Consider the following 20,339-nt stretch of genomic DNA (forward strand, 5'->3'; position numbering starts at 1 on the left):
AATTGAAAGAAGCATAAAGTTGGGAGTAAGTGGGTTGGGTTAACATATGCAGGTTCCCAAATGGGCATGTCATCTATAAACTAACAGTAGAATGGTTATGGTTGTAGGGAAGCAATAAGATAGAATTCAAGTACTGGGAAAGAGTAATGTGTAAAATGAAAGGGACATAAAAACGTGTAAATCAGGGTTCTTTTATTCCTTTGAGGAATGAATATGTTCAGGTGTACATGTTAAAATTTTAAGAGGGAGCCCTGGCTGGTGTAGCTCAGTGGATTGAGTGTGGGCTGTGAACCAAAGGGTCACAGTTCAATTCCCAGTCAGGGCATATGCCTGGGTTGCAGGCCCGGTCCCCAGTGAGGGCCATGTGAGAGGCAACCACACATAGATGTTTCTCTCCCTCTCTTTCTCCTTCCCTTCCCCTCTCTCTAAAAATAAAAATAAATAAATAAAATATTTTTAAAAATTTTAAGAGGGAAGATCAAAATTAGATATTTAACTTTGGTAATTTGTTGTTATGAATGTTTCCATTTAATGTAAATTATCCAATTTGTTGACAGAATTATATGTAGAATTCTCTTTTAATCCTTTTCATTTCTATTAGGTTGGTTATGATGTTCCCTTTACCAAGGGATTTTTGTCTTTATTTGTGCTTTTTAATTTTTTATAGTCAGTTTATCTACAAAACAGTAGAGAGTAAATAAATAATATAAAATATCAGTCTCTTGGGAATGGAGAAAGGCAGGAAAATATTTTTAAAAAGCAGTAAACAGATAGTATAAAATAATAATTAGAAATAAATCTGTAGCTGGGGCTTCTGGCTCTGGTGAAGTGAAGATGGCAGCAAATCCTTTGTCAAATAAACAAGTATAAAATGTGACAGAATAGTTTAAAAAATGTTTTAGGGCTCCAAAGATCAATCAAAAGCAAAGAAAATTAGAAAAATGTTTATTTATGAAAAATTGGTAGAACTTTGCTCAGGAATGGTAGAAATCTTGACCTCTTCACTAAGGCTTCACCACCCTAACCCCCTGTCCCTTGTTCTGTCAAACTATTGGGTTTACTGTGGTTGGGCTGTCCGGGAAGACAGTCAGCCTCTCCACCTGAGGGAGAGAACTTGATTTGGAGAGGATGCTAAAACCCACACTTGGTACTGTAAGTTAAAGTATCAAACTCTGTAAGAAATGAGTGAGGAAAACATAGCACTGTTTGTCTGAGGTTGTGGTTCTGTGTGGGGTTAACAATGTCCCTAACAAATTTTATGGGGACACTGGAAATAAGAGAGCTATAGAAGGATTGGATGAATCTTCCATTCACCCTAGCTCTGACTGGGAAACTATACATGGAAGACAGAGTGGGCCAAGTGGAAATAAAAGCTGAAGCAGATGTGGGAATCATATAGACTTGAAATGTGCCCACCAGCCCCTATGCATGGTGTGCTGGCAGGCAGAAGCCTTAGCAGTTTAGGTGTTCAAGCACAATTTCTGCCCATATTATTGGGTAACCAAGGAGCTATTAAGAATAGGGTAACCCTCAGGGAGCCAGAATGAAAAATAAATATAATAATTAAGAAAAACATGAAAGATAAATATCATATGATCTCACTTATATGTGGAATCTAATGAACAAAATAAACCGACAAAATAGAAACAGGCCTGAACACATGGAACAGACTGATAGCTGTTGGAGGAGTGGGGAGTGGGGAGACTGGATGAAAGAAGGTGAAGAGATTAGCCAGAGAACTTCCGCCAAGATGGAGGCATAGGTGGATGTGCTATGCCTTCTCACACAACCAAGTTTAGAGATAACTAAATATTAGCAATAGAAAACACAGCCAGAACACGGAAAATTGAACTTTTCGGAAGTCCGTTAACAACAAATTCTTCAGCCTGACCGGTAAGGGGCGAAACCAGCGGCTGGTGAAGCGGGGTTGCACAGGAAAACTCGGTCAGATGGACTCAGGCGCGCGGAATCCAGATGCGCAATCCAGGCGCAGGGTTGGACCTAGTGAGTGACCGAGCGAGCGACCAGGCGAGCGACTGCGGAAGAGACAGAGGGGCAGCGGGGCTGCGTGTTGACTGTGGTCGCGCATTTGTGCTCAGGTAGGTGGTTGGACCGGGGCACGGCCCGTCCCTGCGGCTAGCGGCAGTGGAGGGCGCCACCATTTCCCTCCTCTGACCCCACCTACACATACAGCGTCATAACCCAGCGACTATGAGTGGCCCGGCCCAGGGGAACCACCTAAGGCGCTGCTCCTCACCCAGCTGTGAGAAACAGCAAAGGGGGTCGCCATTTCCCCACTCTGACCACGCCCCCACATATAGCGTCACAACCCAGCAACCTGGGAGTCCAAGGCGCTGCTTCTCACACTTAAAGGGCGCGAACAGACCAAAAATGGCTCAAGAAGATCTCAAAGCCCCAGAGCCAATAGATCTAAGCCATGAAGAAATAGCAAAACTCTCAGACGCAGAGTTTAAAACATTGGTGATCAGGATTCTCACAGAACTGGTTGATTATAGCCACAAATTAGACAAATATATGAAGACGAAACTAATGGAAATGAATGGAATTGCACAGGACACCAATAGCAATGAAAAGGAAACTGGGACTCAAATCAATGGAGTGGACCAGAAGAAAGCAAATAATGGCCAAACAGAAAAGAGTCAAGAAGCAAGAATTCAAAGAAATGAGGAGAGTCTTAGGAACCTCCAGGACATCTTTAAACGCTCCAACATCCGAATTATAGGGGTACCAGAAGGGGGAAAGGAACAGCCACCAGTGGAAAACTTATTCGAACAAATAATAAAGGAGAATTTCCCCAATCTGGCAAAGGAAATAGACTTCCAGGAAATCCAGGAAGCTCAGAGAGTACCAAAGAAGTTGGACCCAAGGAGGAACACACCAAGGCACATCACCATTACATTAGCCAAAATTCAAATGAAGGAGAGAATCCTAGAAGCAGCAAGAGCTAAGGGGACAGTCACCTACAAAGGAGTCCCCATCACACTGTCAGCAGATTTCTCAAAAGAGACCTTACAGGCAAGAAGGAGCTGGAAAGAGGTATTCCAAGTCATGAAATCCAAAGACCTACAACCAAGATTGCTCTATCCAGCAAAATTTTCATTTAGAATGGAAGGACAGATAAAGTGCTTCTCAGATAAGATCAAATTCAAGGAGTTCATCATCACCAAGCCCTTATTATATGAAATGTTAAAGGGACTTATCTAAGAAAAAGAAGTTAAAGAAACATGAACAGTGAAAGGACAACAAACTCACAATTATTAACAACCACACCTAAAACAAAAACAAACTTAAAGGACAGCTAGATCAGGAGTGGAAACATAGAAATGAAGATCACATGGAGGGTTAGCAACAGGGGAGTGGGAGGAGAAGAAGGGGGGAGAAGGTATAGAAAATAAGTAGCATAGACAGTAGATAGAAAATAGATGGGGGGGCAAGAATAGCATGGGAAATATAGAATCTAAAGGACTTGAGACACATGGTCATAAACTAAAGGGGGGGTAATGGTGGGAATGAGGGGTAGGGTGGAGGGGAATGAAAGGGGGAATAGAACAACTGTAACAGCATAATCAATAAAAAAATTTTTTTAAAAAAGTAAAAAAAAAAAGAGATTAGCTAAAGATCATACATGGGTGACCCATGGGCATGCACAACAGTGTGGTGGTTCCTGGAGGGAAAGGAGAATGAGGACAGAGGAGCAAAGGGCAAATGGGGACATCTGTTAATAGTGTAAACAAATAGCACATTAATAACAAATAGTATAGTATAGTATAGTATACTATAACAGTAGTATAACTAATAGTATAACAATAGTATAGTACTATAACAAATAGTATAAAAATAAAGTTAAAAAACAAAGTAAGAAAACTGAGCACAGACATCATCAGCTGCAAACTGCAGGAGAGATTCTGCAGATAAATTCCTAAAAAACTACTAAAAACAAAATGAATAAAAACTTTCAGGAAAAAATCAAAATCCAAAATGATTACAATGTATTATTTTAAATTTTATTTTTCAATTACAGTTGACATTCAATATTATATTAGTTTCATATTCACAGCATAGTGGTTACACATTTACAACTTATGAGGTGATCTCACAGATAGTCTAGTACCCATGTCGCCCCAACATAGTTATTACAATATTATTGACTATACTCCCTAAGCTGTACTTTACATCCTCCTGACTATTCTGTAACTACCAATTTTTACTTCTCAATTCCTTGATCTTTTGCATCCAGTCCACCAACCCGTCTCCCATCTGGCAACCATGAATTTGTTCTCTGTATCCATGAGTCTGTTTTGTTTGTTTATTTATTTTGTTTTTTAGATTCCATATATAAGTGAAATCATATGGTATTTGTCTTTCTCTGGTTGACTTATTTCACTTAGAATAATACCCTCTAGGTTCATCCATGTTGTCACAAATGGTAACATTTCATTCTTTTTATGGCCAAGTAATATTCCATTATATATAGGTAATACTTCTTTACCCAGTCATCCATTGATGGTCACTTAGGTTGCTTCCATATTTTGGTTATTATAATAAGTTGCAGTAAACATAGGGGTGTACATATCTTTTCAAATTAGTGTTTCCGATTTCTTTGGATAAATATCCTGAAGTGAAATTAGTGGGCCATATGGTAGTTCCATTTTTAATTGTTTTCATGAACCCCCATACCATTATAGACAGTGGCTGCATCAGTTTGCCATCCCACCAACAGTGCACCAGGGTTCCCCTTTCTCCACATCCTCTCCAACACTTGTTATTTGTTGATTTATTGATAACAGACATTTTGCCAGATGTGAGATGGTATCTCAATGTGGGTTTAATTTGCATCTCTCTGATGATTATTGACTTTGAGCTTATTTTCATATTTCTGTTGGCCGTCTATCTGTATGTCCTCTATGGAGAAATATCAATTCAGGTCCTCTGCCCATTTTGTAATCAAATTGTTTAGGGATTTTGGCATTAAGTTGTCTAAGTTCTTTACATATTTTGCATATTAACCCCTAACAGATGTGCCATTGGTGAATATCGTCTTCCATTTTTCACTTTGTTGGTAGTTTCCTGTGCTGTGCAAAACCTTTTTAGTTTGGTGTAATCCCATTTGTTTATTTCTTTTGTTTCTCTTCCCAGGAAATCAAAAACAATATTACTAAGGTTGTCAAAGAGTTTACTGCTTAAGTTTCCTTCAAGGAGTTTTATAGTTTCAGTTCTTACATTTAAGTCTTTAATCCATTTTGAGTTTATTCTTGTATATGATGTTAAGAAGGTGGTCTGGTTGCATTGTTTTGCATGTTATGTTTTCCCAATAAATAGGCTGTCTTTACCTGGTTTTATGTTCTCATTTTCATTTGTCTCAAAGTATCTTGTGGTTTCCTTCTTGATCTCATTGTTAATACATTCATTGTTCAGTACCATGCTGATTAGCCTCCATGTGTTTGTATGTTTTTCATTTTTCTTCTTTTTAAAAAAATTTTTAAAGATTGTATTTATTTTTATTTTTAGAGATAAGGGTAGGGAAGGAAAAAGAGGGAGAAAAACATCAATGTGTAGTTGCCTCTTGTGCACCCCTTACTGGGGACCTGGCCCACAACTCAGTTGTGTGCCCTGACTGGGAATAGAACCAGTGACCCTTTGGTTTGCAGGCCAGCACTCAGTCCACTGAACCACACCAGCCAGGGCTCATTTTTCTTCTTGTAATTGACTTTTACTTCCATACTATTATGATCAGAGAGGATGCTTGATATAATTTATTTAGACTTGTTTTGTAACATGTGCTCTACCCTGGTAAATGTTCCATGTACACTTGAAAACAATGTATATTCTGTTGCTTGTGGGTTAAATGTCCTAAGAGTACTAATTAAATTCATCTGGTTTATGTGTCACATAAGGCTACTGTTGACTTTTTGATTTCTTTGTCTAGATGATCTATCTGTTGATGTCAATGTGGTGTTAAAGTCCCCTACTATTACGGTATTAACTGTAAATCTCTGTTTTATGTCAGCCAATATTTGCTTTATATATTTAGGTGTTCCTCCATTGGGTGTGTAAATGTTTACAAGGCTATATCTTCTTGTTGGATTGATCTCTTTATCATTATGAAATGTCCTTCTTTATCTCTTGTTAAAGCCTTTGTTTTAAAGTCTATTTTGTCTGATATAAGTATTGCCACTCCAGCTTTTTAAAAATTTCTATTTGCATAAATATCTTTCTCCATTACTTTCAGTCTGCATGTGTCTTTCAACCTGAAGTGGGTCTCTTGTAGGCAGCATTTTTGGGGTCTTATTATGTTAACCATTCAGCCACCCCGTGTCTTGATTAGAGTATTTAATCCATTTACTTTTAAAGTGATTATTGATATATATGTAGTCATTGCCATTGCATTAGTCATATTTATGGTCTTCCTTTTCCTTCTTCTTAAAAGTGTCCTGTTAATATTTCTTATAATACTGGTTTGGTAGTGATGAGCTCCTTTAACTTTTTCTTTCCCAGGAACCTCTTTATCTCTCCTTTAATTCTAAATGACAGCCTTGTTAGGTACAGTAGTCTTGGTTGTATTCCTTGTTTTTCATCACTGAATATTTTATGCCAGTCCCTCCTGGCCTGAAAAGTTTTTGTTAAGAAATCAGCAGATTTCTGGGAGCCAACAAGCAGGCAGATTGGTTCCCTTATATGTAACCAGTTGCTTTACTTGCTGCTATTAAGACTTTGTCTTTAACCTCTGGCATTTTAATCATGATGTGTCTTGGTCTGGACCTCTTTGGATTTATTTTGTTTGGGACTCTCTACACTTCCTGGACTTGTGTATCTACTCCCTTCACCAAGTTTAGGATGTTTTTCAGTCATCATTTATTCAAATAGGTTCTTTATCCCTTCTTCTCTCTCTTCTCCTTGTAGTACCTTTAGGATGGGAATGTTGTTACACTTGATGTTGTCTCAGAGTTCCCTTAAGATATCATTTTATTATTTTTTTCTTTTTGCTGTTCTGATTGGGTGTTTTGTACTACCTCATATTTTACATTACTGGTTTGATCTACTGTATATAATCTGCTGTTTATTTTATCTAATATAGTCTTAATTTCTGTTACTATATTCTTCATTTCTGACTGGTTCTTTTTTATGTTTCCATGTCCTTTTGTTTACTATTGCTCCATTGAAGTTCCCTCACTTACTAAGTTCATCTCTTCTTCCCTTGTGTTCACTGAGCATTCTCATAACCAGTATTTCGAACTCTGTATCTGGTAGATTGCTTGCCTCCATTTTATTTAGTTCTTTTCTGGAGTTTTCTTTCATTTGCAACATTTTTGTCCCCTCATTTTGGCTGCTTCTCTGTTTCTATATATTAGGTAAATTTGCTACATCTCCCAGTTTTGGCAAAGTGGTTGTACAAAGTGGTTGCCACGACCACAGTAGACTAGCTGCTAAGCTGGGGCTGACCCTGTGGAGCAAAATTTATTCCAGTGGAACTCTAGTGCCTGCCAAGACCACCATGTGGGTGTGCTGTTTATAGAGTTAATCGCATGATGCTCTGTTGTGGTCTGAAGCTGGCTACTGGGTATATTGGTTCTGGGGCCTCTTGGGAGGGGTTCTAGAGCAGTCCCAGTTCAGCCACTGACTGTGCCCAGCAGGGTATGAGATGTGAAGTGATTTTCAGTTTTTAGCTACTTGCACAGGCCTAAAGGCATGAGGGAGAGGCTATGCTATGAACAGAGGTCGGTTGTTACCATTGTGAGTCTTGGGGCTGCTCAACAAGAGACACAGGGCAGTCAGAGACCAGGTATCACCAGCCTAGGGCCTATGGACCTTTGAGAATTTTTAGAAATGTCTTCAGCCTGGGCTGAGGCTGGTTGCCTGTGAGGAACAGCTACTGAAAGAGGCCTGGGTGGTGCATGAGCTGGGTGGGGGGAGTCTTGGGAAGTCAGCAGAGTGGGGGGAACAATCAGGTTAACGAAGATTCAGATTTGATAGCTGCTTGCACCAGCAGGCTGTGTGGGAAGAGGACTCTTCACAGAACCAATGGCAGCTTCTATTCCAACCCTAACCCTGAAGCCACACAATTCAGTTTCTCCCAGTATTTCTCTGTTGTCTTTTGATCTGCAATCCCTTTGCTGGAGCCCGAGGTGAGTTTTTGTGAGCTAGTGAGTCTGTGCACAGGTCCTTGAAGAGGACACCTGGGATTCCAGCAGCCCTCCATCTCCTCTGGACTGAATCCCCACTGATTTTCACAGCCAGTTGTTGTGGTGACTCCTTTTCCTGGACTGGTGCTCTGGACTGGGGAGCCCAGGGTGGGGCTGCAGTGTTTGGTCCTGAGTGGGAGCTCCATAGCTGAGATATCCCTCCCTATTCTCAACCACCACATGTGGGTGTTGGCCAGCCCACATCACATATCCACCCCTCCTACCACTCCCAGCATGGCTTCTTGTTGATATCCTCAACTGTAGGGTTTCTGTTCAGCTAGTCCTGAGGTGGTTCTCATGGGGTGTTTTTTTCTATAATTTAGTTGTAATTTTGTTGTGGTCATGGTAGGAAATGAGCATAGCATTTACCTTCTCCATCATCTTGACCAAAAGTTGAGTGGCTTCACTGGTATTCCATATTGTACCAGGCTCAATATACATTAGACAATAAGAAGAAATAAAAGGTTTCCAAACTGGCATGAAGAAGTAGATCTGTCTCTTCACAGATGACAGGATTCTATATACAGAAAATCACAGTGAATCCTCAAAAAAAAACTACAGACAATAATAGTTTTAGCAAAGTTACAGGGCACAAAAATAAGTTGTGTTTCTATATACCTGAACAATGAACAATGAAAAAGTACAGTAAGAAAACAACACCATACCATCCAAAAGAAAAGTTACCTATGAATCAGTTTATCCAAGGAGGTGAACAACTTGTATTCCAAAACCACAAAACATTGCTGAGAGGAATTTTAAAAGACCTAAATAAGTTTAAAGACAGCTCATATTCCTGGACTGGATGACTTAATGTTGTTAAGACATCAACACTACCCAAAGTGATTGAGATTACACTTCATAGAGATTGCTTTAAGTGATATTTAATCCAGTCTCTATCAAAACTCCAAAATTTTTTAGAAATGGGAAAGCTGATCCTCAAAATCTTATGCAATCAGGAGGGGCCCTGAATAGCCAAAACAGTATTGAAAGAGAAGACCAAAATTAGAATTCTCACACTTCCTGATTTCAAGTTTTACTATGAAGCTAGAACAATGAGAACAGTGTGGTGCTGACATGAGGACAGACACACAGACCAGTGAAACAGAATGGGGTCCAGAATAAACCAATACATCTATAGCCAGTTGGTTTCTGACAGTCATTCCTAGTTCACTCAGTGGGAAAACAATAGCTTGTTTAGCAAGTGATGGTAGAACAACTGTATTTCCACATGCACAAGAATGAAGCTAACCCTTACCTCACACCATATATAAAATTTTAAGTGGATCAACAACCTAAATATGAGTTAAAACCACAAAACTCTTAGAATACACATGGGGTAAATCTTTGGATTTGGCAGTGGATTCTTGGATGTGGTTCATCTTAAACTTCATGTTTGTGAAATCACACAGCATGTATTCCTTTGTGTCTGCCTTCCTTCTCTCACCTACTGTATTTGGGATTCATCCAAGGTGTTCATATGGTAGTTTATCTTGTTTATCTGTCACATAGTGTTCCATTTTATAAACATGGCCAAATTTCTTCTCTCCGTATTCCTGTAGATGGATATCTGGGTTGTCTCTAGTGTTTAGGAAATATGAGTAAATCGGCAACAGATATTATGATGCAAGTCTTTTGGTGAACACACACTTGTGTATCTTGGGCATATACTTGGAAGTAGACTATGTTCACTACAGGGTGGGACTAAATTTAACTTTGTTAGAAAATCCAAACTTTCTAAACTGACTGTGTTTTGTACATTCCCAGTGTCAGTGTATGAGACCTCTAATTGGCCCACATCATTGCCCAGTCTGACAGCGTCAGTCTTTTTCACTGTAGCTATACTAATTATTGTGTAGTGACAGCTTCTTGAGGTTTTATTATTTGTAGTAGTTCTGTATATATTCTGGATACATGTACTTTGCTACATACACAGATATTCTCTGCTAGACTATGGCTTGCTTTCTAAATTTAATATGTCTTTTTTTTTAAAAAAGGTTTTTTGACACTTCAATTTATTATGTTTTTTCCCTTTATATGTAGGACCTTTTGTGTCATGTTTATGATGATCTGCCTCTTGTAGGGCCATGAAGATAAGTCTTTTCATTTATTCTAGAAGCATTATGAATTAAATTTTTACATTTATCTGTAGGATCTATCACAGTTAATTTTTGGCATGTGATGTGAGAGAAAGATTAAGAACTACTTTTTTCCACATCAATACCCACTTGCTCCAGCAATGGAACCCACTTATTCCATTCACCTAGAAGCCCTCATTTCCCCACTGAATAGTATTAGCACCTTTGTCAAACATTGTGTGACCATGTGTGGGGGATACTTGGAGTTTCCCGCTCTGCCTCGGGGGCCTCTGTGGGATGCAGCTGTACAATGAGTCTGATGAGAGACGGCATCCACGTGCCTCTCTTCTTCAGGGCCACACAGCACTCAGGGTCCTTTGCATTTCTGTATGAATTTTAGACTCAGCTCTCCAGTTTCTACAGTAAACCTGCCAAGATTTCAAATGACTGTTTTCCGAGGCTCCTGGCTCTAAGCCAGGGGTGTCAAACTCATTTTCACTGGGGGCCACATCAGCCTCGTGTTTGCCTTCAAAGGGCTGAATGTAATTTTAGGACTGTGTAAATGTAACTACTCCTTAACAGTTAAGTGAGAGCTCCACGCTGCTGCCAGATAGAAACAAAGTGATGGGCCAGATAAAATAAGGTGGAGGGCTGGATTTGGCCCATGGGCCTTGTGTTTGCCACCTTTTATGTCAGTTAAAGACATCTAACACTTCTTTGCTACTTCTTCATTGTTCAAGAGCCTTGAAAAATGCCACATTGAACATCTTTCCCAGCCTTTCTTTGGGGACCAGAAACCTGTTGACATTTTGAACATCTCATACCTTTTAGTCCAGACAGGAAACACTGTAACAAGTCTTCAGTGACTTCCTGAGCTGCCCAAACCACACCCCCATTCTTTTTGAGATCTGCACCTCGGAGTTCAGTCCCTGCCTCTCTGGCTACATCAGTGTGCTATGGGATGGCCTACCTAGGATTTCTAGAGTCCCTTTTTTTCCAGCATGGAACATCTACTAGGCAAAATCTTAATTCTTCAAGTTTTCAACAAAAGTGCTGACAGTGAAGCCTGTGACTGAGACCAAAGCAGTTTCATTTCCAACCCAGAGGATGCAACCTGTGGGCCCAGTCATGCCCATGGCTTTCTGTGTTGCTGGCAATCTTGGCATGGCTTTTACATTCACACATAGCCCATATAAAACCGTAAGAAGAAGAAAATTTCATGAAATATGAAAATTGTATAAACTCCAAAGTTCCACGTCCATAAGTACATTTGTATTTGAATACAAGCATGCTCATTCATGTGAGTGTTGTCCAGCTGCTCCAGTTGGCAAAGTTGAATACCCATTACAGAGGTGGTCTGGCCTACAAAGCCTCATGGTCCCTGCCAGGAGGTTTTCTGACCCCTTCTTTATTTTATACCCTTTAGCCTGTGCTTGAGAATTGGTGTGTTCTATTCTGAGTTCATCTTTTTTGTAGACCCTTATACTCAGCCAGAAGCAACCTCTAGACTTTCATAATTCTGCCTGGAGTCATCTTCTCAAGTTTCTTCAGTTCAGTAAATATGTTTTCTATTTTCCAAATTGCCATTGGCAACTTCAGAACACAGCCCACCCAACATTTTTTATCAATTTTCTTTTCATTTAGAAAAATGAAAGAATCTAGAAAGATTATACTATGGGAACATTTATCTATTTCTCAGGTCCCAAAACCAGTGCCACATTCTTGTTATTTTTATGGACACCTCCAATTTCAAGGTACCAATTTCTGTGGCACATATGCATGGCCACAATAACACTGTATGACAGTGAACTGTAAAACCTGGTGTGCACAGTAGTGGGCCTGCACCTACCCCCCATGGTCATGGGCAGCCTGTGACAGCCAAGCTGGAGCACTGGACTCAGGCATCATTTGCTGTCTAGAATGTTTAAAACATGCAGTAGCTGACTGTTTAGTCAGGAGCACTGACCTCTTTTCCCTTAGATTGTCAGATAAAAACATGACAACATCCAATACAGCATTAGCCATTCAGTGTGAATGAATCAAAATTATACCTTTGTTTTTTGTCAGATTGGCAAAAAAGTATATGTTTTTTTGTGTTGCGGGATTTTATTAATTAGTTTATGTGTGCCATGACATGAGAAAGGTTGAAGTCACCACTCTAGCAGACTTTGCCCATTTTTGAATCAGGTTGGTTGTTTTATTGTTGAATAGTTCTTCATATATTCTGGATATTAACCCCCTGATCGGATATTATTTGCAGATATTTTCTGCCATTATGTGGGGGGTTGCCTTTATACCTAGTAAACAGTGTCTTTTCACATACATTTAAAATTTTTCATGAAGTCCAGTTTGTCTAGTCATCTTTTGTTGCCTGTGCCTTTCATGTCATAATGAAATCACTGCCAAGCCCAATGTTACTAAGCCTTTATCCTATCTATCTTTTAAAATCTATAGAGACTTAACTTGTGGACTAACATACAATCTGCCTGGGAAATGCCCCCATGCTCATGAGATAACGTAAGGCCTGTTGCCCTTGGGTGGAGTGCTCTGCATGTATCTGCAGTACAGGCCAGTTAGCTGTGTTGTTTAGGTCTCTGCCTCCTTCCTTGCCTTCTGTCTGCTTGTTCTTTCCATCACTGCAGTGAGGGGTATCAAAGTCTCCAGCCGTTAGTATGGAACTGCCTGCTTTCCCCTTTGATAGTGTGTCACTAGGTGAGTAAATGTCGCACCACCCTGGCTGCAGAGCCCTGTGCCTGTGACAGCAGGGGAGAGCAGGCTGACCTCTGGTGTCACTGCTGTAGTTCTTGAGTCCAGAAGCTTTTCAGGAACATAAATCTGGTTTCTGCCCTTTCTCCAGAGGGGTGCACCTGTCCAGGCCCTGGGAGCAAGAGTATAATGATGTCCCCTCTGGTGGAAGGCTCTGTGTGCAAGAAGAGAAGCAAGCTGTGTTTTCTGGGCCCTCCAGTGGCAGCTGGCTGTCTCCTGAACACCTCCCTGCACCAAGGAACCCTCTCTCTGGTCCTTACCCTGCCCCCTATATTTCTCATGAGCTCCCACTGGAGACCCAGGGAAAACCTACCCTGTGCACAAACCTCTCTCCCCTGGTTTCCCATTTCCTGAGCTGGTACACTACCAGCATTGAAGAACTCATGGAAATGATAGCCGACTTCTTCCCATCCACATCCGTGCCTCATGTCTGCCTCTGTGCCCTGCCACAGCTGGAGCAGTGGGTTCTGCGTACATCATTGTGGCCCTCTGTCTGCCCATGTCTGTGCGGCCTCAGCATCCATGTGAGCACAACGGGATGTTTCCCCCCACCTCAACACTGTCTCCCCATAAGACTCTTCACTCTTGACTCATTGGAAGTCAGCCTCCTACCCTGACAGAGCCCCAGGCACTGTGCAGTCCCACCTGGCCACCTTCTGCTATTGCCATGGGAAGTGTGTCCTTTGTGCATGGGGCTCCTGGTCCAGCAGTGGACCATGGTCCACCAGGGTCCTGTACGTGCCCCCAGGGCTGTTTCTCTTTGGAGCACCCTCCTCCTAACATCCATCCACCTTGTAGATTCCAGCTGCTTGTGCCCCTTGCATGTCCCAGCCCAGAGAGTGCTCCTGGCAGGAGAGGTGCTCTTGGAGTCCTTGCTGGCCCCCCACCTCAGTGTTCTCAGTGGCATCATGGAAGGTCTCAGGGACATTGGTAGCTGGCTGGGTAGTTTCAAAGTAGTTTCCTAACTGCCGTTTCCTGGGCTGCCTCTCCCAACCCTGCACCCCAAGTCTGTGGACTCCCTGCTGCTCTGCATTCCTGTGTGCACCAGCCAGGGCCTGTGTCTCATTCCTTGATGTTAATTGACTACCTCACCAGCACAGTCAGCAGCCACCACAGACATTGCTGACATTCCATTTGCTGTCTTGTCCCCTCAGGGTACACATGCATCAGCCCCCTTGACCCTAGACACAGGGTCCCAAGCCTGTGAGAGCTGCTTCTTTCTGTCAGTCTGGGGCATTAGGACCCCCTCACACAGTGGTCAGGGAAGCCCATGGTTCCTGGGACCAATTACTGTACCCCTCAGCATAGAGGGGATACAGGGGTGACAACCCACAAAAATTGAGGGTTCCTTTCTTGTGCACATACTGTCAGCCCCACAGTCACCCAGGGACAGAGGCGATAGAGCTGTTTGCAGTCAAGCTACAGCAGTGGGAAGAGGATGGGCTTTTACGTTTCTCTTATAAAGTTCCATGTGGCATTTCCAGTCCCATGTCATTGACCAAATCCTGAGTCCCGGTGCAAGGAAGGGAACCATGGGAGGGCAGGAGCGAGAAAAGCCACTGGTGGAGCACACTGGGCAGGGGGTGGGGCTGGGCATGTCCTGGGGAACAGGGCTGGGAGGCCCTGTCCCTGAACCTGTGCTGCTTTTCTGACAGGTGACTCCTCAGACCACCTGCAGGAGGTGCAGGTGCCTCTGATCCCGTTGATCCTGTGCCAGCTGCTCTATGGACACCCATCACTAATTCAGCCAGACATGATGTGTGCCGGGGACCTCATGAACGTGAAGACTGTGTGTGAGGTGCATCCCACTGCAAGGGCAGGCCCCAAGCCCATGGCTTTCAACTGTTAATCTGCTTGGAGCCATCGGGAACACTTGTACCAAGTGGGTGGGTGGTCCCTGAAGGCCTGGCCCTTTCAGAGCTTGGAGCACATCACCATGCAGCTACAGGCTGAGCAGGACCATAAGGTGGCCCAGGTGCACATGGAACACAGGCCCAGTCAGTGCCCAGTGCCCTGTGGACCCCAGTGCTGGCCAGAGTAAGCCAGAGCTATGCACCCACCTGGGGACCTTGCCTGCTGTCACCCTGGGGTACCTGCTCTGTTTCCCACAGCAGGACATGGCACTGGCGAGGTGTGGCTGTGGAGTGAAGGGGCTCTGGCCCTGGCGCTGCAGGGTTGGGCTCTGGGCCATCCTCCTGCAGGAGGTAACAGGTGCCAGTCGCCAGGTTTACAGGAAACCCCTCTTTCTTTCCAGGGTGACTCTGGGGGCCCACTCGTCTGTGAACTCAACCACATCTGGGTACAAATTGGAATAGTGAGCTGGGGCCGTGGTTGCCTGTTCCCCGTGTATCCTACAGTGTATGCCCGAGTGTCCTATTTCTCAACATGGATCCACCATCAGATAGCACACACACCCCCACCTCTTCAGCCACTCCCCACACTCTCCTGCACTTTGGGGGCCTCTATCAGTGTCCTCGTGACCATGATAGCCTTCCTGCCAATGTTGTGAGTACCAGGCCCCCACCCTGGCTTCCTCATGCTGCATACCACTGTCTCTGCCCAGCTCAGCCCCTCAGGTCTCTGGATACCTGAGTGAGGTGAGGTCTGCCAGCCAGGCCAATTCCGGGTCAGGGAGGGGCTGAGCAAGTGCCACACCTGAGAGGCAGACACAGTTACCACAGAAGGGCCACGTGCCCAGGGAGAGCAAGGTCCCTTGGCTGAGTGCTGTGATACCTGAGGTTTGGTGAGATATTAAATATTTAAAAAGTGAGCATCGTTGAAGTCCTGCGTCTGTTTCCACCCAGCATGCTGGCTCCCTCATGCGGACAGAATGGCACTGTTGGGATGCCAGGTGTCAGGGGAGATGAGAAGTACAAAGCAGGTGTAGTGTCTCTAGAAAGAGAGGTTGGCCACACTGACGCATGCCTGGGTCTTGAGTCCAGTCCCCAGGGAAAGGCACCATTTTAAATATAACTATTGGTGTCACAGTGTGTTAAATACTTAAAATTCCAGTTTGAAAATTGGGAAATGTGAGCTGAGAGCAAGCACATAGAAGGAACTGAGTAAAGGCAGGAATCAGTGAACCAAATACCAGGAAACACTCAGACTGACATTTTAAAAATCAACAAGTAGGAAAAGAAAACACTAACCTACCCTATTTTTCAGACTATAAGATGCACCTAGGTTTTAGAGGAGGAAAACAGGGAAAAAATTTTGAAGCAAAGAATGGGTAAAATATTTAATAACATAAATAGCATAATATTTCATCAATGTAAATGTAAATGGAACTCAACAGCAGCATTAACAACCATTATTCCTCTCAAATTTGGATGGGGGGTTGCATCTCATAGTCTGAAAAATATGGTAACCAAGATATAAAATGACACCAAAAATATACAAAACAAGACATAGCAAGAGGAAAATAGCCATTAAACACAGATTTTAAAAAATCATAAGAGACATTGTACAACTCTACATAAAAGAATTTGAGGTGAAAAGTATCACTTTGTAGGAAAAATATAATTTACTACTACCAACCCCAATAAAGCTAGAAGGTTTAACTAGACCAAATTCCATGGAAGAAATGGAGAAATTTAAGAAAGAGCTTCGCTGTCCCAGTAAAAGCTCTTGGCTGAGGTGATTTCCCCAGGAATCACACCAGACCTCCCACTGCAGGGTCATCCAGTGCTGCCCCACTGCTCCAAGGTGGGGAGGAGTGTGGGTGTCCAGATGTGCCTTGGCAGCACGTGGCTATAAGGACACAAATCCGATGACACAGAGAGAGAAGGCTGAGACAGTACAACTGACGAATTCAAAGACCCTAGTGAGAGATTCGCAAACAGAATCCTACTTTATTTTTTAAATAGTACATTGTAATCAGATAGGATTTATTCCAGTGATGCAAGGATGATTAAATATTAGGAAACCCACAGATATAATTCACCGAAACTTTGCTTTGCTAAAGAGAATAATATTAATGAAAAGTCTTTTAAGAAATTCAAAATTCATTTCCAATTTAAAAAAAAAAGAGAGATAGGAGTCAATGGGTAATAAGATACATGTACCGCAGCCTGAAAGCTAGCCTTTCCTAGTGGGGAACAGTGAGTTTATTCCTGCTAACAGCAGGTTCAAGGGTAGGCTGCCTCTTTCTGTCCTGCTCCTTCCTGCAGGAGATAAGTCACTGCAGCTGCACAAGAGAACCATCCATGGAGATGGAAATCAGCTGTTGAAACTCTCTGGTAAATAAGACTTAGACCATGTCTAGAATCCCCAAGAGAAAAATGTGGAACTGCCACAAATAGTAAGAAAATTCAGTAGTCACAAGATAAAACATGACACAATCACTCTATTCCAGTTAAAAGGCATAACTGGAGAGAAGACACCAATTATAATAGCGACAAAAAAGATAAGGTACCTGTGGCCTTAAAAAGAGGTGTGAAACTGTAGGAAATTTTTCAAATTCTCAGGAAAAAAGGGTTTGAGTGAATGATAAGAAAGCTTATATTCTTGAATATATCAGGTCAAAATGTGTTTTTTTTCCCTGGATCTAAATAAATTGATTTCAAAGTTTATATCAAAACACAAGCAAGAAAACCCAGGAATAAAACTAAATATATGGTGGGAAATAATCCAACAGAGGTTCAAAACTCCCATAAAGGTTCTGTAATTGCAGCAGGCCACAAGGACTGGACAAGTTGTGTCCGTGCAGACACAGCAATAGGTAAAAAATGGAACTTGGCCCAAGTACATATACAAAGTTCATGGAAGATAAATGTATCCATTTAAATCACTAGTGCAGAACTGGCCTGGTAGTTCAGTTGGTTAGAGCATGGTCCTGAAACACCAAGGTTGTGGTTCATCCTGGTCCAGGGCATACAAGAAGCAACTAATGAATACATCAGTATGCAGAACAATAAAGCTGTGTGTCTGTCTTTCTGGCTCACATCAATAAATAAATAAATCAGAAGTGCATTTTAGCATGGCCAAACAGAGTTAGACCCAGAAGTAGTTTTCACTGTGACTAAGAAACTTTATTGAATCCCTTCAGTACTGCAAAACATGACCAAAGTCACCTACACATGGAGCAGAGACCAGCAGCCGCAGATCTGGAGTGAAGGCCCCAGGTGGTGTGCTGGCAGAGCAGGTGTTTTAAACAGAGATCGGACAAGACCAACTTTAATGCATTTGGTGCCTTCCCCCCTCCTTCCCAGCCTGGTTCTTGTCTGGCCAGCTAAGGAGAAGTCAGTGTGGCCTGCGTCTTCCTTCCTCCTCACAGGTGTTGCAGTGATGCATCCTCAGCCAGCAGGTGAGGGGCTGCGGGTGTGCAGGGCACAGATTGCCCCGAGAAGCAAAGGGTGACATAAGGTGCCACCAGCCTGAGCCAGGGGCTAGTCCGTAGGAAAGGGTTTTGTCCTCAACTTGCAGATCAAGACGGGGCCCTCTGCTACCAGCAGCACCACAGGCTGTGCTGCATGTACTTACGCGTGTCTTTGTGGGGATGGAGTCACGTGACAGAACTCCACCTTCAGGGAAGTGTCAAGAGTGCTGAACGTGTGGCCCCCCAGGCATGCCTTGCAACCCTACGGACTTCCTAGCCCAGGTTCATGCTGTGGGTCTGCCTGCTTCTGCGGACACACCTTGCAGAATTTCTGCACCGGCAGCCAGCTGATTCTGGGAAAGACTAGTGAAGCAGCCCCACACCAGGTAGTGAGACCGGAGCAGCAGTTTGTAGAAGGAAGAAGCAGCAACTTCGAGCACATGTGAACTGTTCTAGTAGGTGCCTTGACGTCAGGTTCATCTGTACATTTTTTCAGTTTTGCTGATCACATTAAAATTCAGATAATGTTGATAACAGCCAGGGAGTAGCCTCCCCAAACTTCCAAAACAAAGAACCCAAAAATGTAAACTGTGATAAAAAAAACTTCAAAGAGTCAAAACCTGTTATTATATCACAATGGAAACTAACCCTCTGTTGGTCAAGTCATGGGGAAAATCAGGGCAGCTTGTCAGGAGAACGACAGAGAGGTGCAAATGATGGCAGAAGGACTGAGGCAGGTGTGAGGGCAGGACACTCCAAGGAGGAGGCCAAGGGCCACCAGGGTTGTGTGCATGTCGCCCCATGGTGTTGTCCACCTGTGTGAGTTTATGCTCCTTCACTATGACTATTAACTGTGAACAAGTTTTTCAGGTGTGACTGCAGTAATTATCTGGAGAATTAAACAGAACATACCTTGAGAAGCTTCTCCAACAGATGTTTAAAAAATGTTTAAGTATTCACACTTTAAGATGCCTTGGTTGCATTGTCCAAAATTAAAGTTCTTCACTTACTGTTTTGTTTAAACTATTTTTATGGTGGTAAATATACATAACAAAATTTACCATTCCAATTATTTTGAAATATACACTTAGTTCTGTGGTGTTAAGTACATTCACATTGCTATGCAGCTGTCGCTGCTATTCTTCTTCCCAAGCTGAAACTCTGTGCCTGTTAAACATTCAGTCTTGTTCCCTCCTCCCTCAGGCCCCAGCATCTGTATTCCACCCCCTGTCTCTATGAATCTGATTCCTCTAGAAACCTCACAGAAGGGGATAATGCAGCATTCATCCTTTGGGGACTGGCGTATTTTACTCAGCATGATTTCAAAGTTCATCCATGTTGTATCAGAATGTACTTCCTTTTTTCAGAGTGAATAATGTTTTATCATATGCACATACTCATTTCATTATTCATTTACCCATGGATGGATGTGTGAGTTGTTTCCACATTTTGTCAGTTGTAGGTATGCTACTGTGTACATTTGTGTAAAGTATATGCTTCATCATACCTCCTTTCAATTCTTTTTACATCTCTGCCCAGAAGTAGAATTACTGGAAAATGGGAATTCTGTATTTAATTTTTGAGGAAACACCAAACTGTTTTGGTGCAGCTGTACCAATTTATATTCTCAACAGCAAAGCACATGGGGTCCAGTTTCTCTACATCATTACCAACATTTGCCTAGTTGTTCTTGTTTTATTTATTTATTTTGTATCATTGTTCATGTACAGTCATCTCCATTTTCCTGCCACCACTTCCCCCCGCACCTCCCCTCCCTCAGTCCTTTCCCCTCTTTAGCTTTGCCCATGGGTAGTTTATATATTGCTCCTTTACGACCCTTTCCCTTCTTTCCCCCATTACCCCCGCCCCCCTCCCCTTCTGATTACTGTCAGTTTGTTTTTTATCTCAATGTCTCTGGTTATATTTTGCTTGCTTGTTTGTTTTGTTGATTAAGTTCCGCTTAAATGGAACTTAAGTTCC

General features: G+C 42.5%; 1 protein-coding gene across 1 annotated transcript in view; it reads left to right on the top strand.

The window, feature by feature from the left end:
* The window catches only part of PRSS38 (serine protease 38), a 32,110-nt gene extending 16,559 nt beyond the window's left edge, over positions 1-15,551 (top strand). Inside the window, exons 4-5 of the mRNA XM_037140476.2 lie at positions 14,698-14,840; positions 15,297-15,551. Coding sequence (XP_036996371.2) covers positions 14,698-14,840; positions 15,297-15,551 — 398 coding nt within the window. The remainder of the gene's footprint in view (positions 1-14,697; positions 14,841-15,296) is intronic.
* Positions 15,552-20,339: the final 4,788 nt, after the last annotated feature.

The sequence above is a fragment of the Artibeus jamaicensis genome, unplaced genomic scaffold (genome assembly GCF_021234435.1).
Source record: "Artibeus jamaicensis isolate MK-2021 breed Jamaican fruit bat unplaced genomic scaffold, CSHL_Jam_final scaffold_3272, whole genome shotgun sequence".
NCBI lineage: Eukaryota > Metazoa > Chordata > Mammalia > Chiroptera > Phyllostomidae > Artibeus > Artibeus jamaicensis.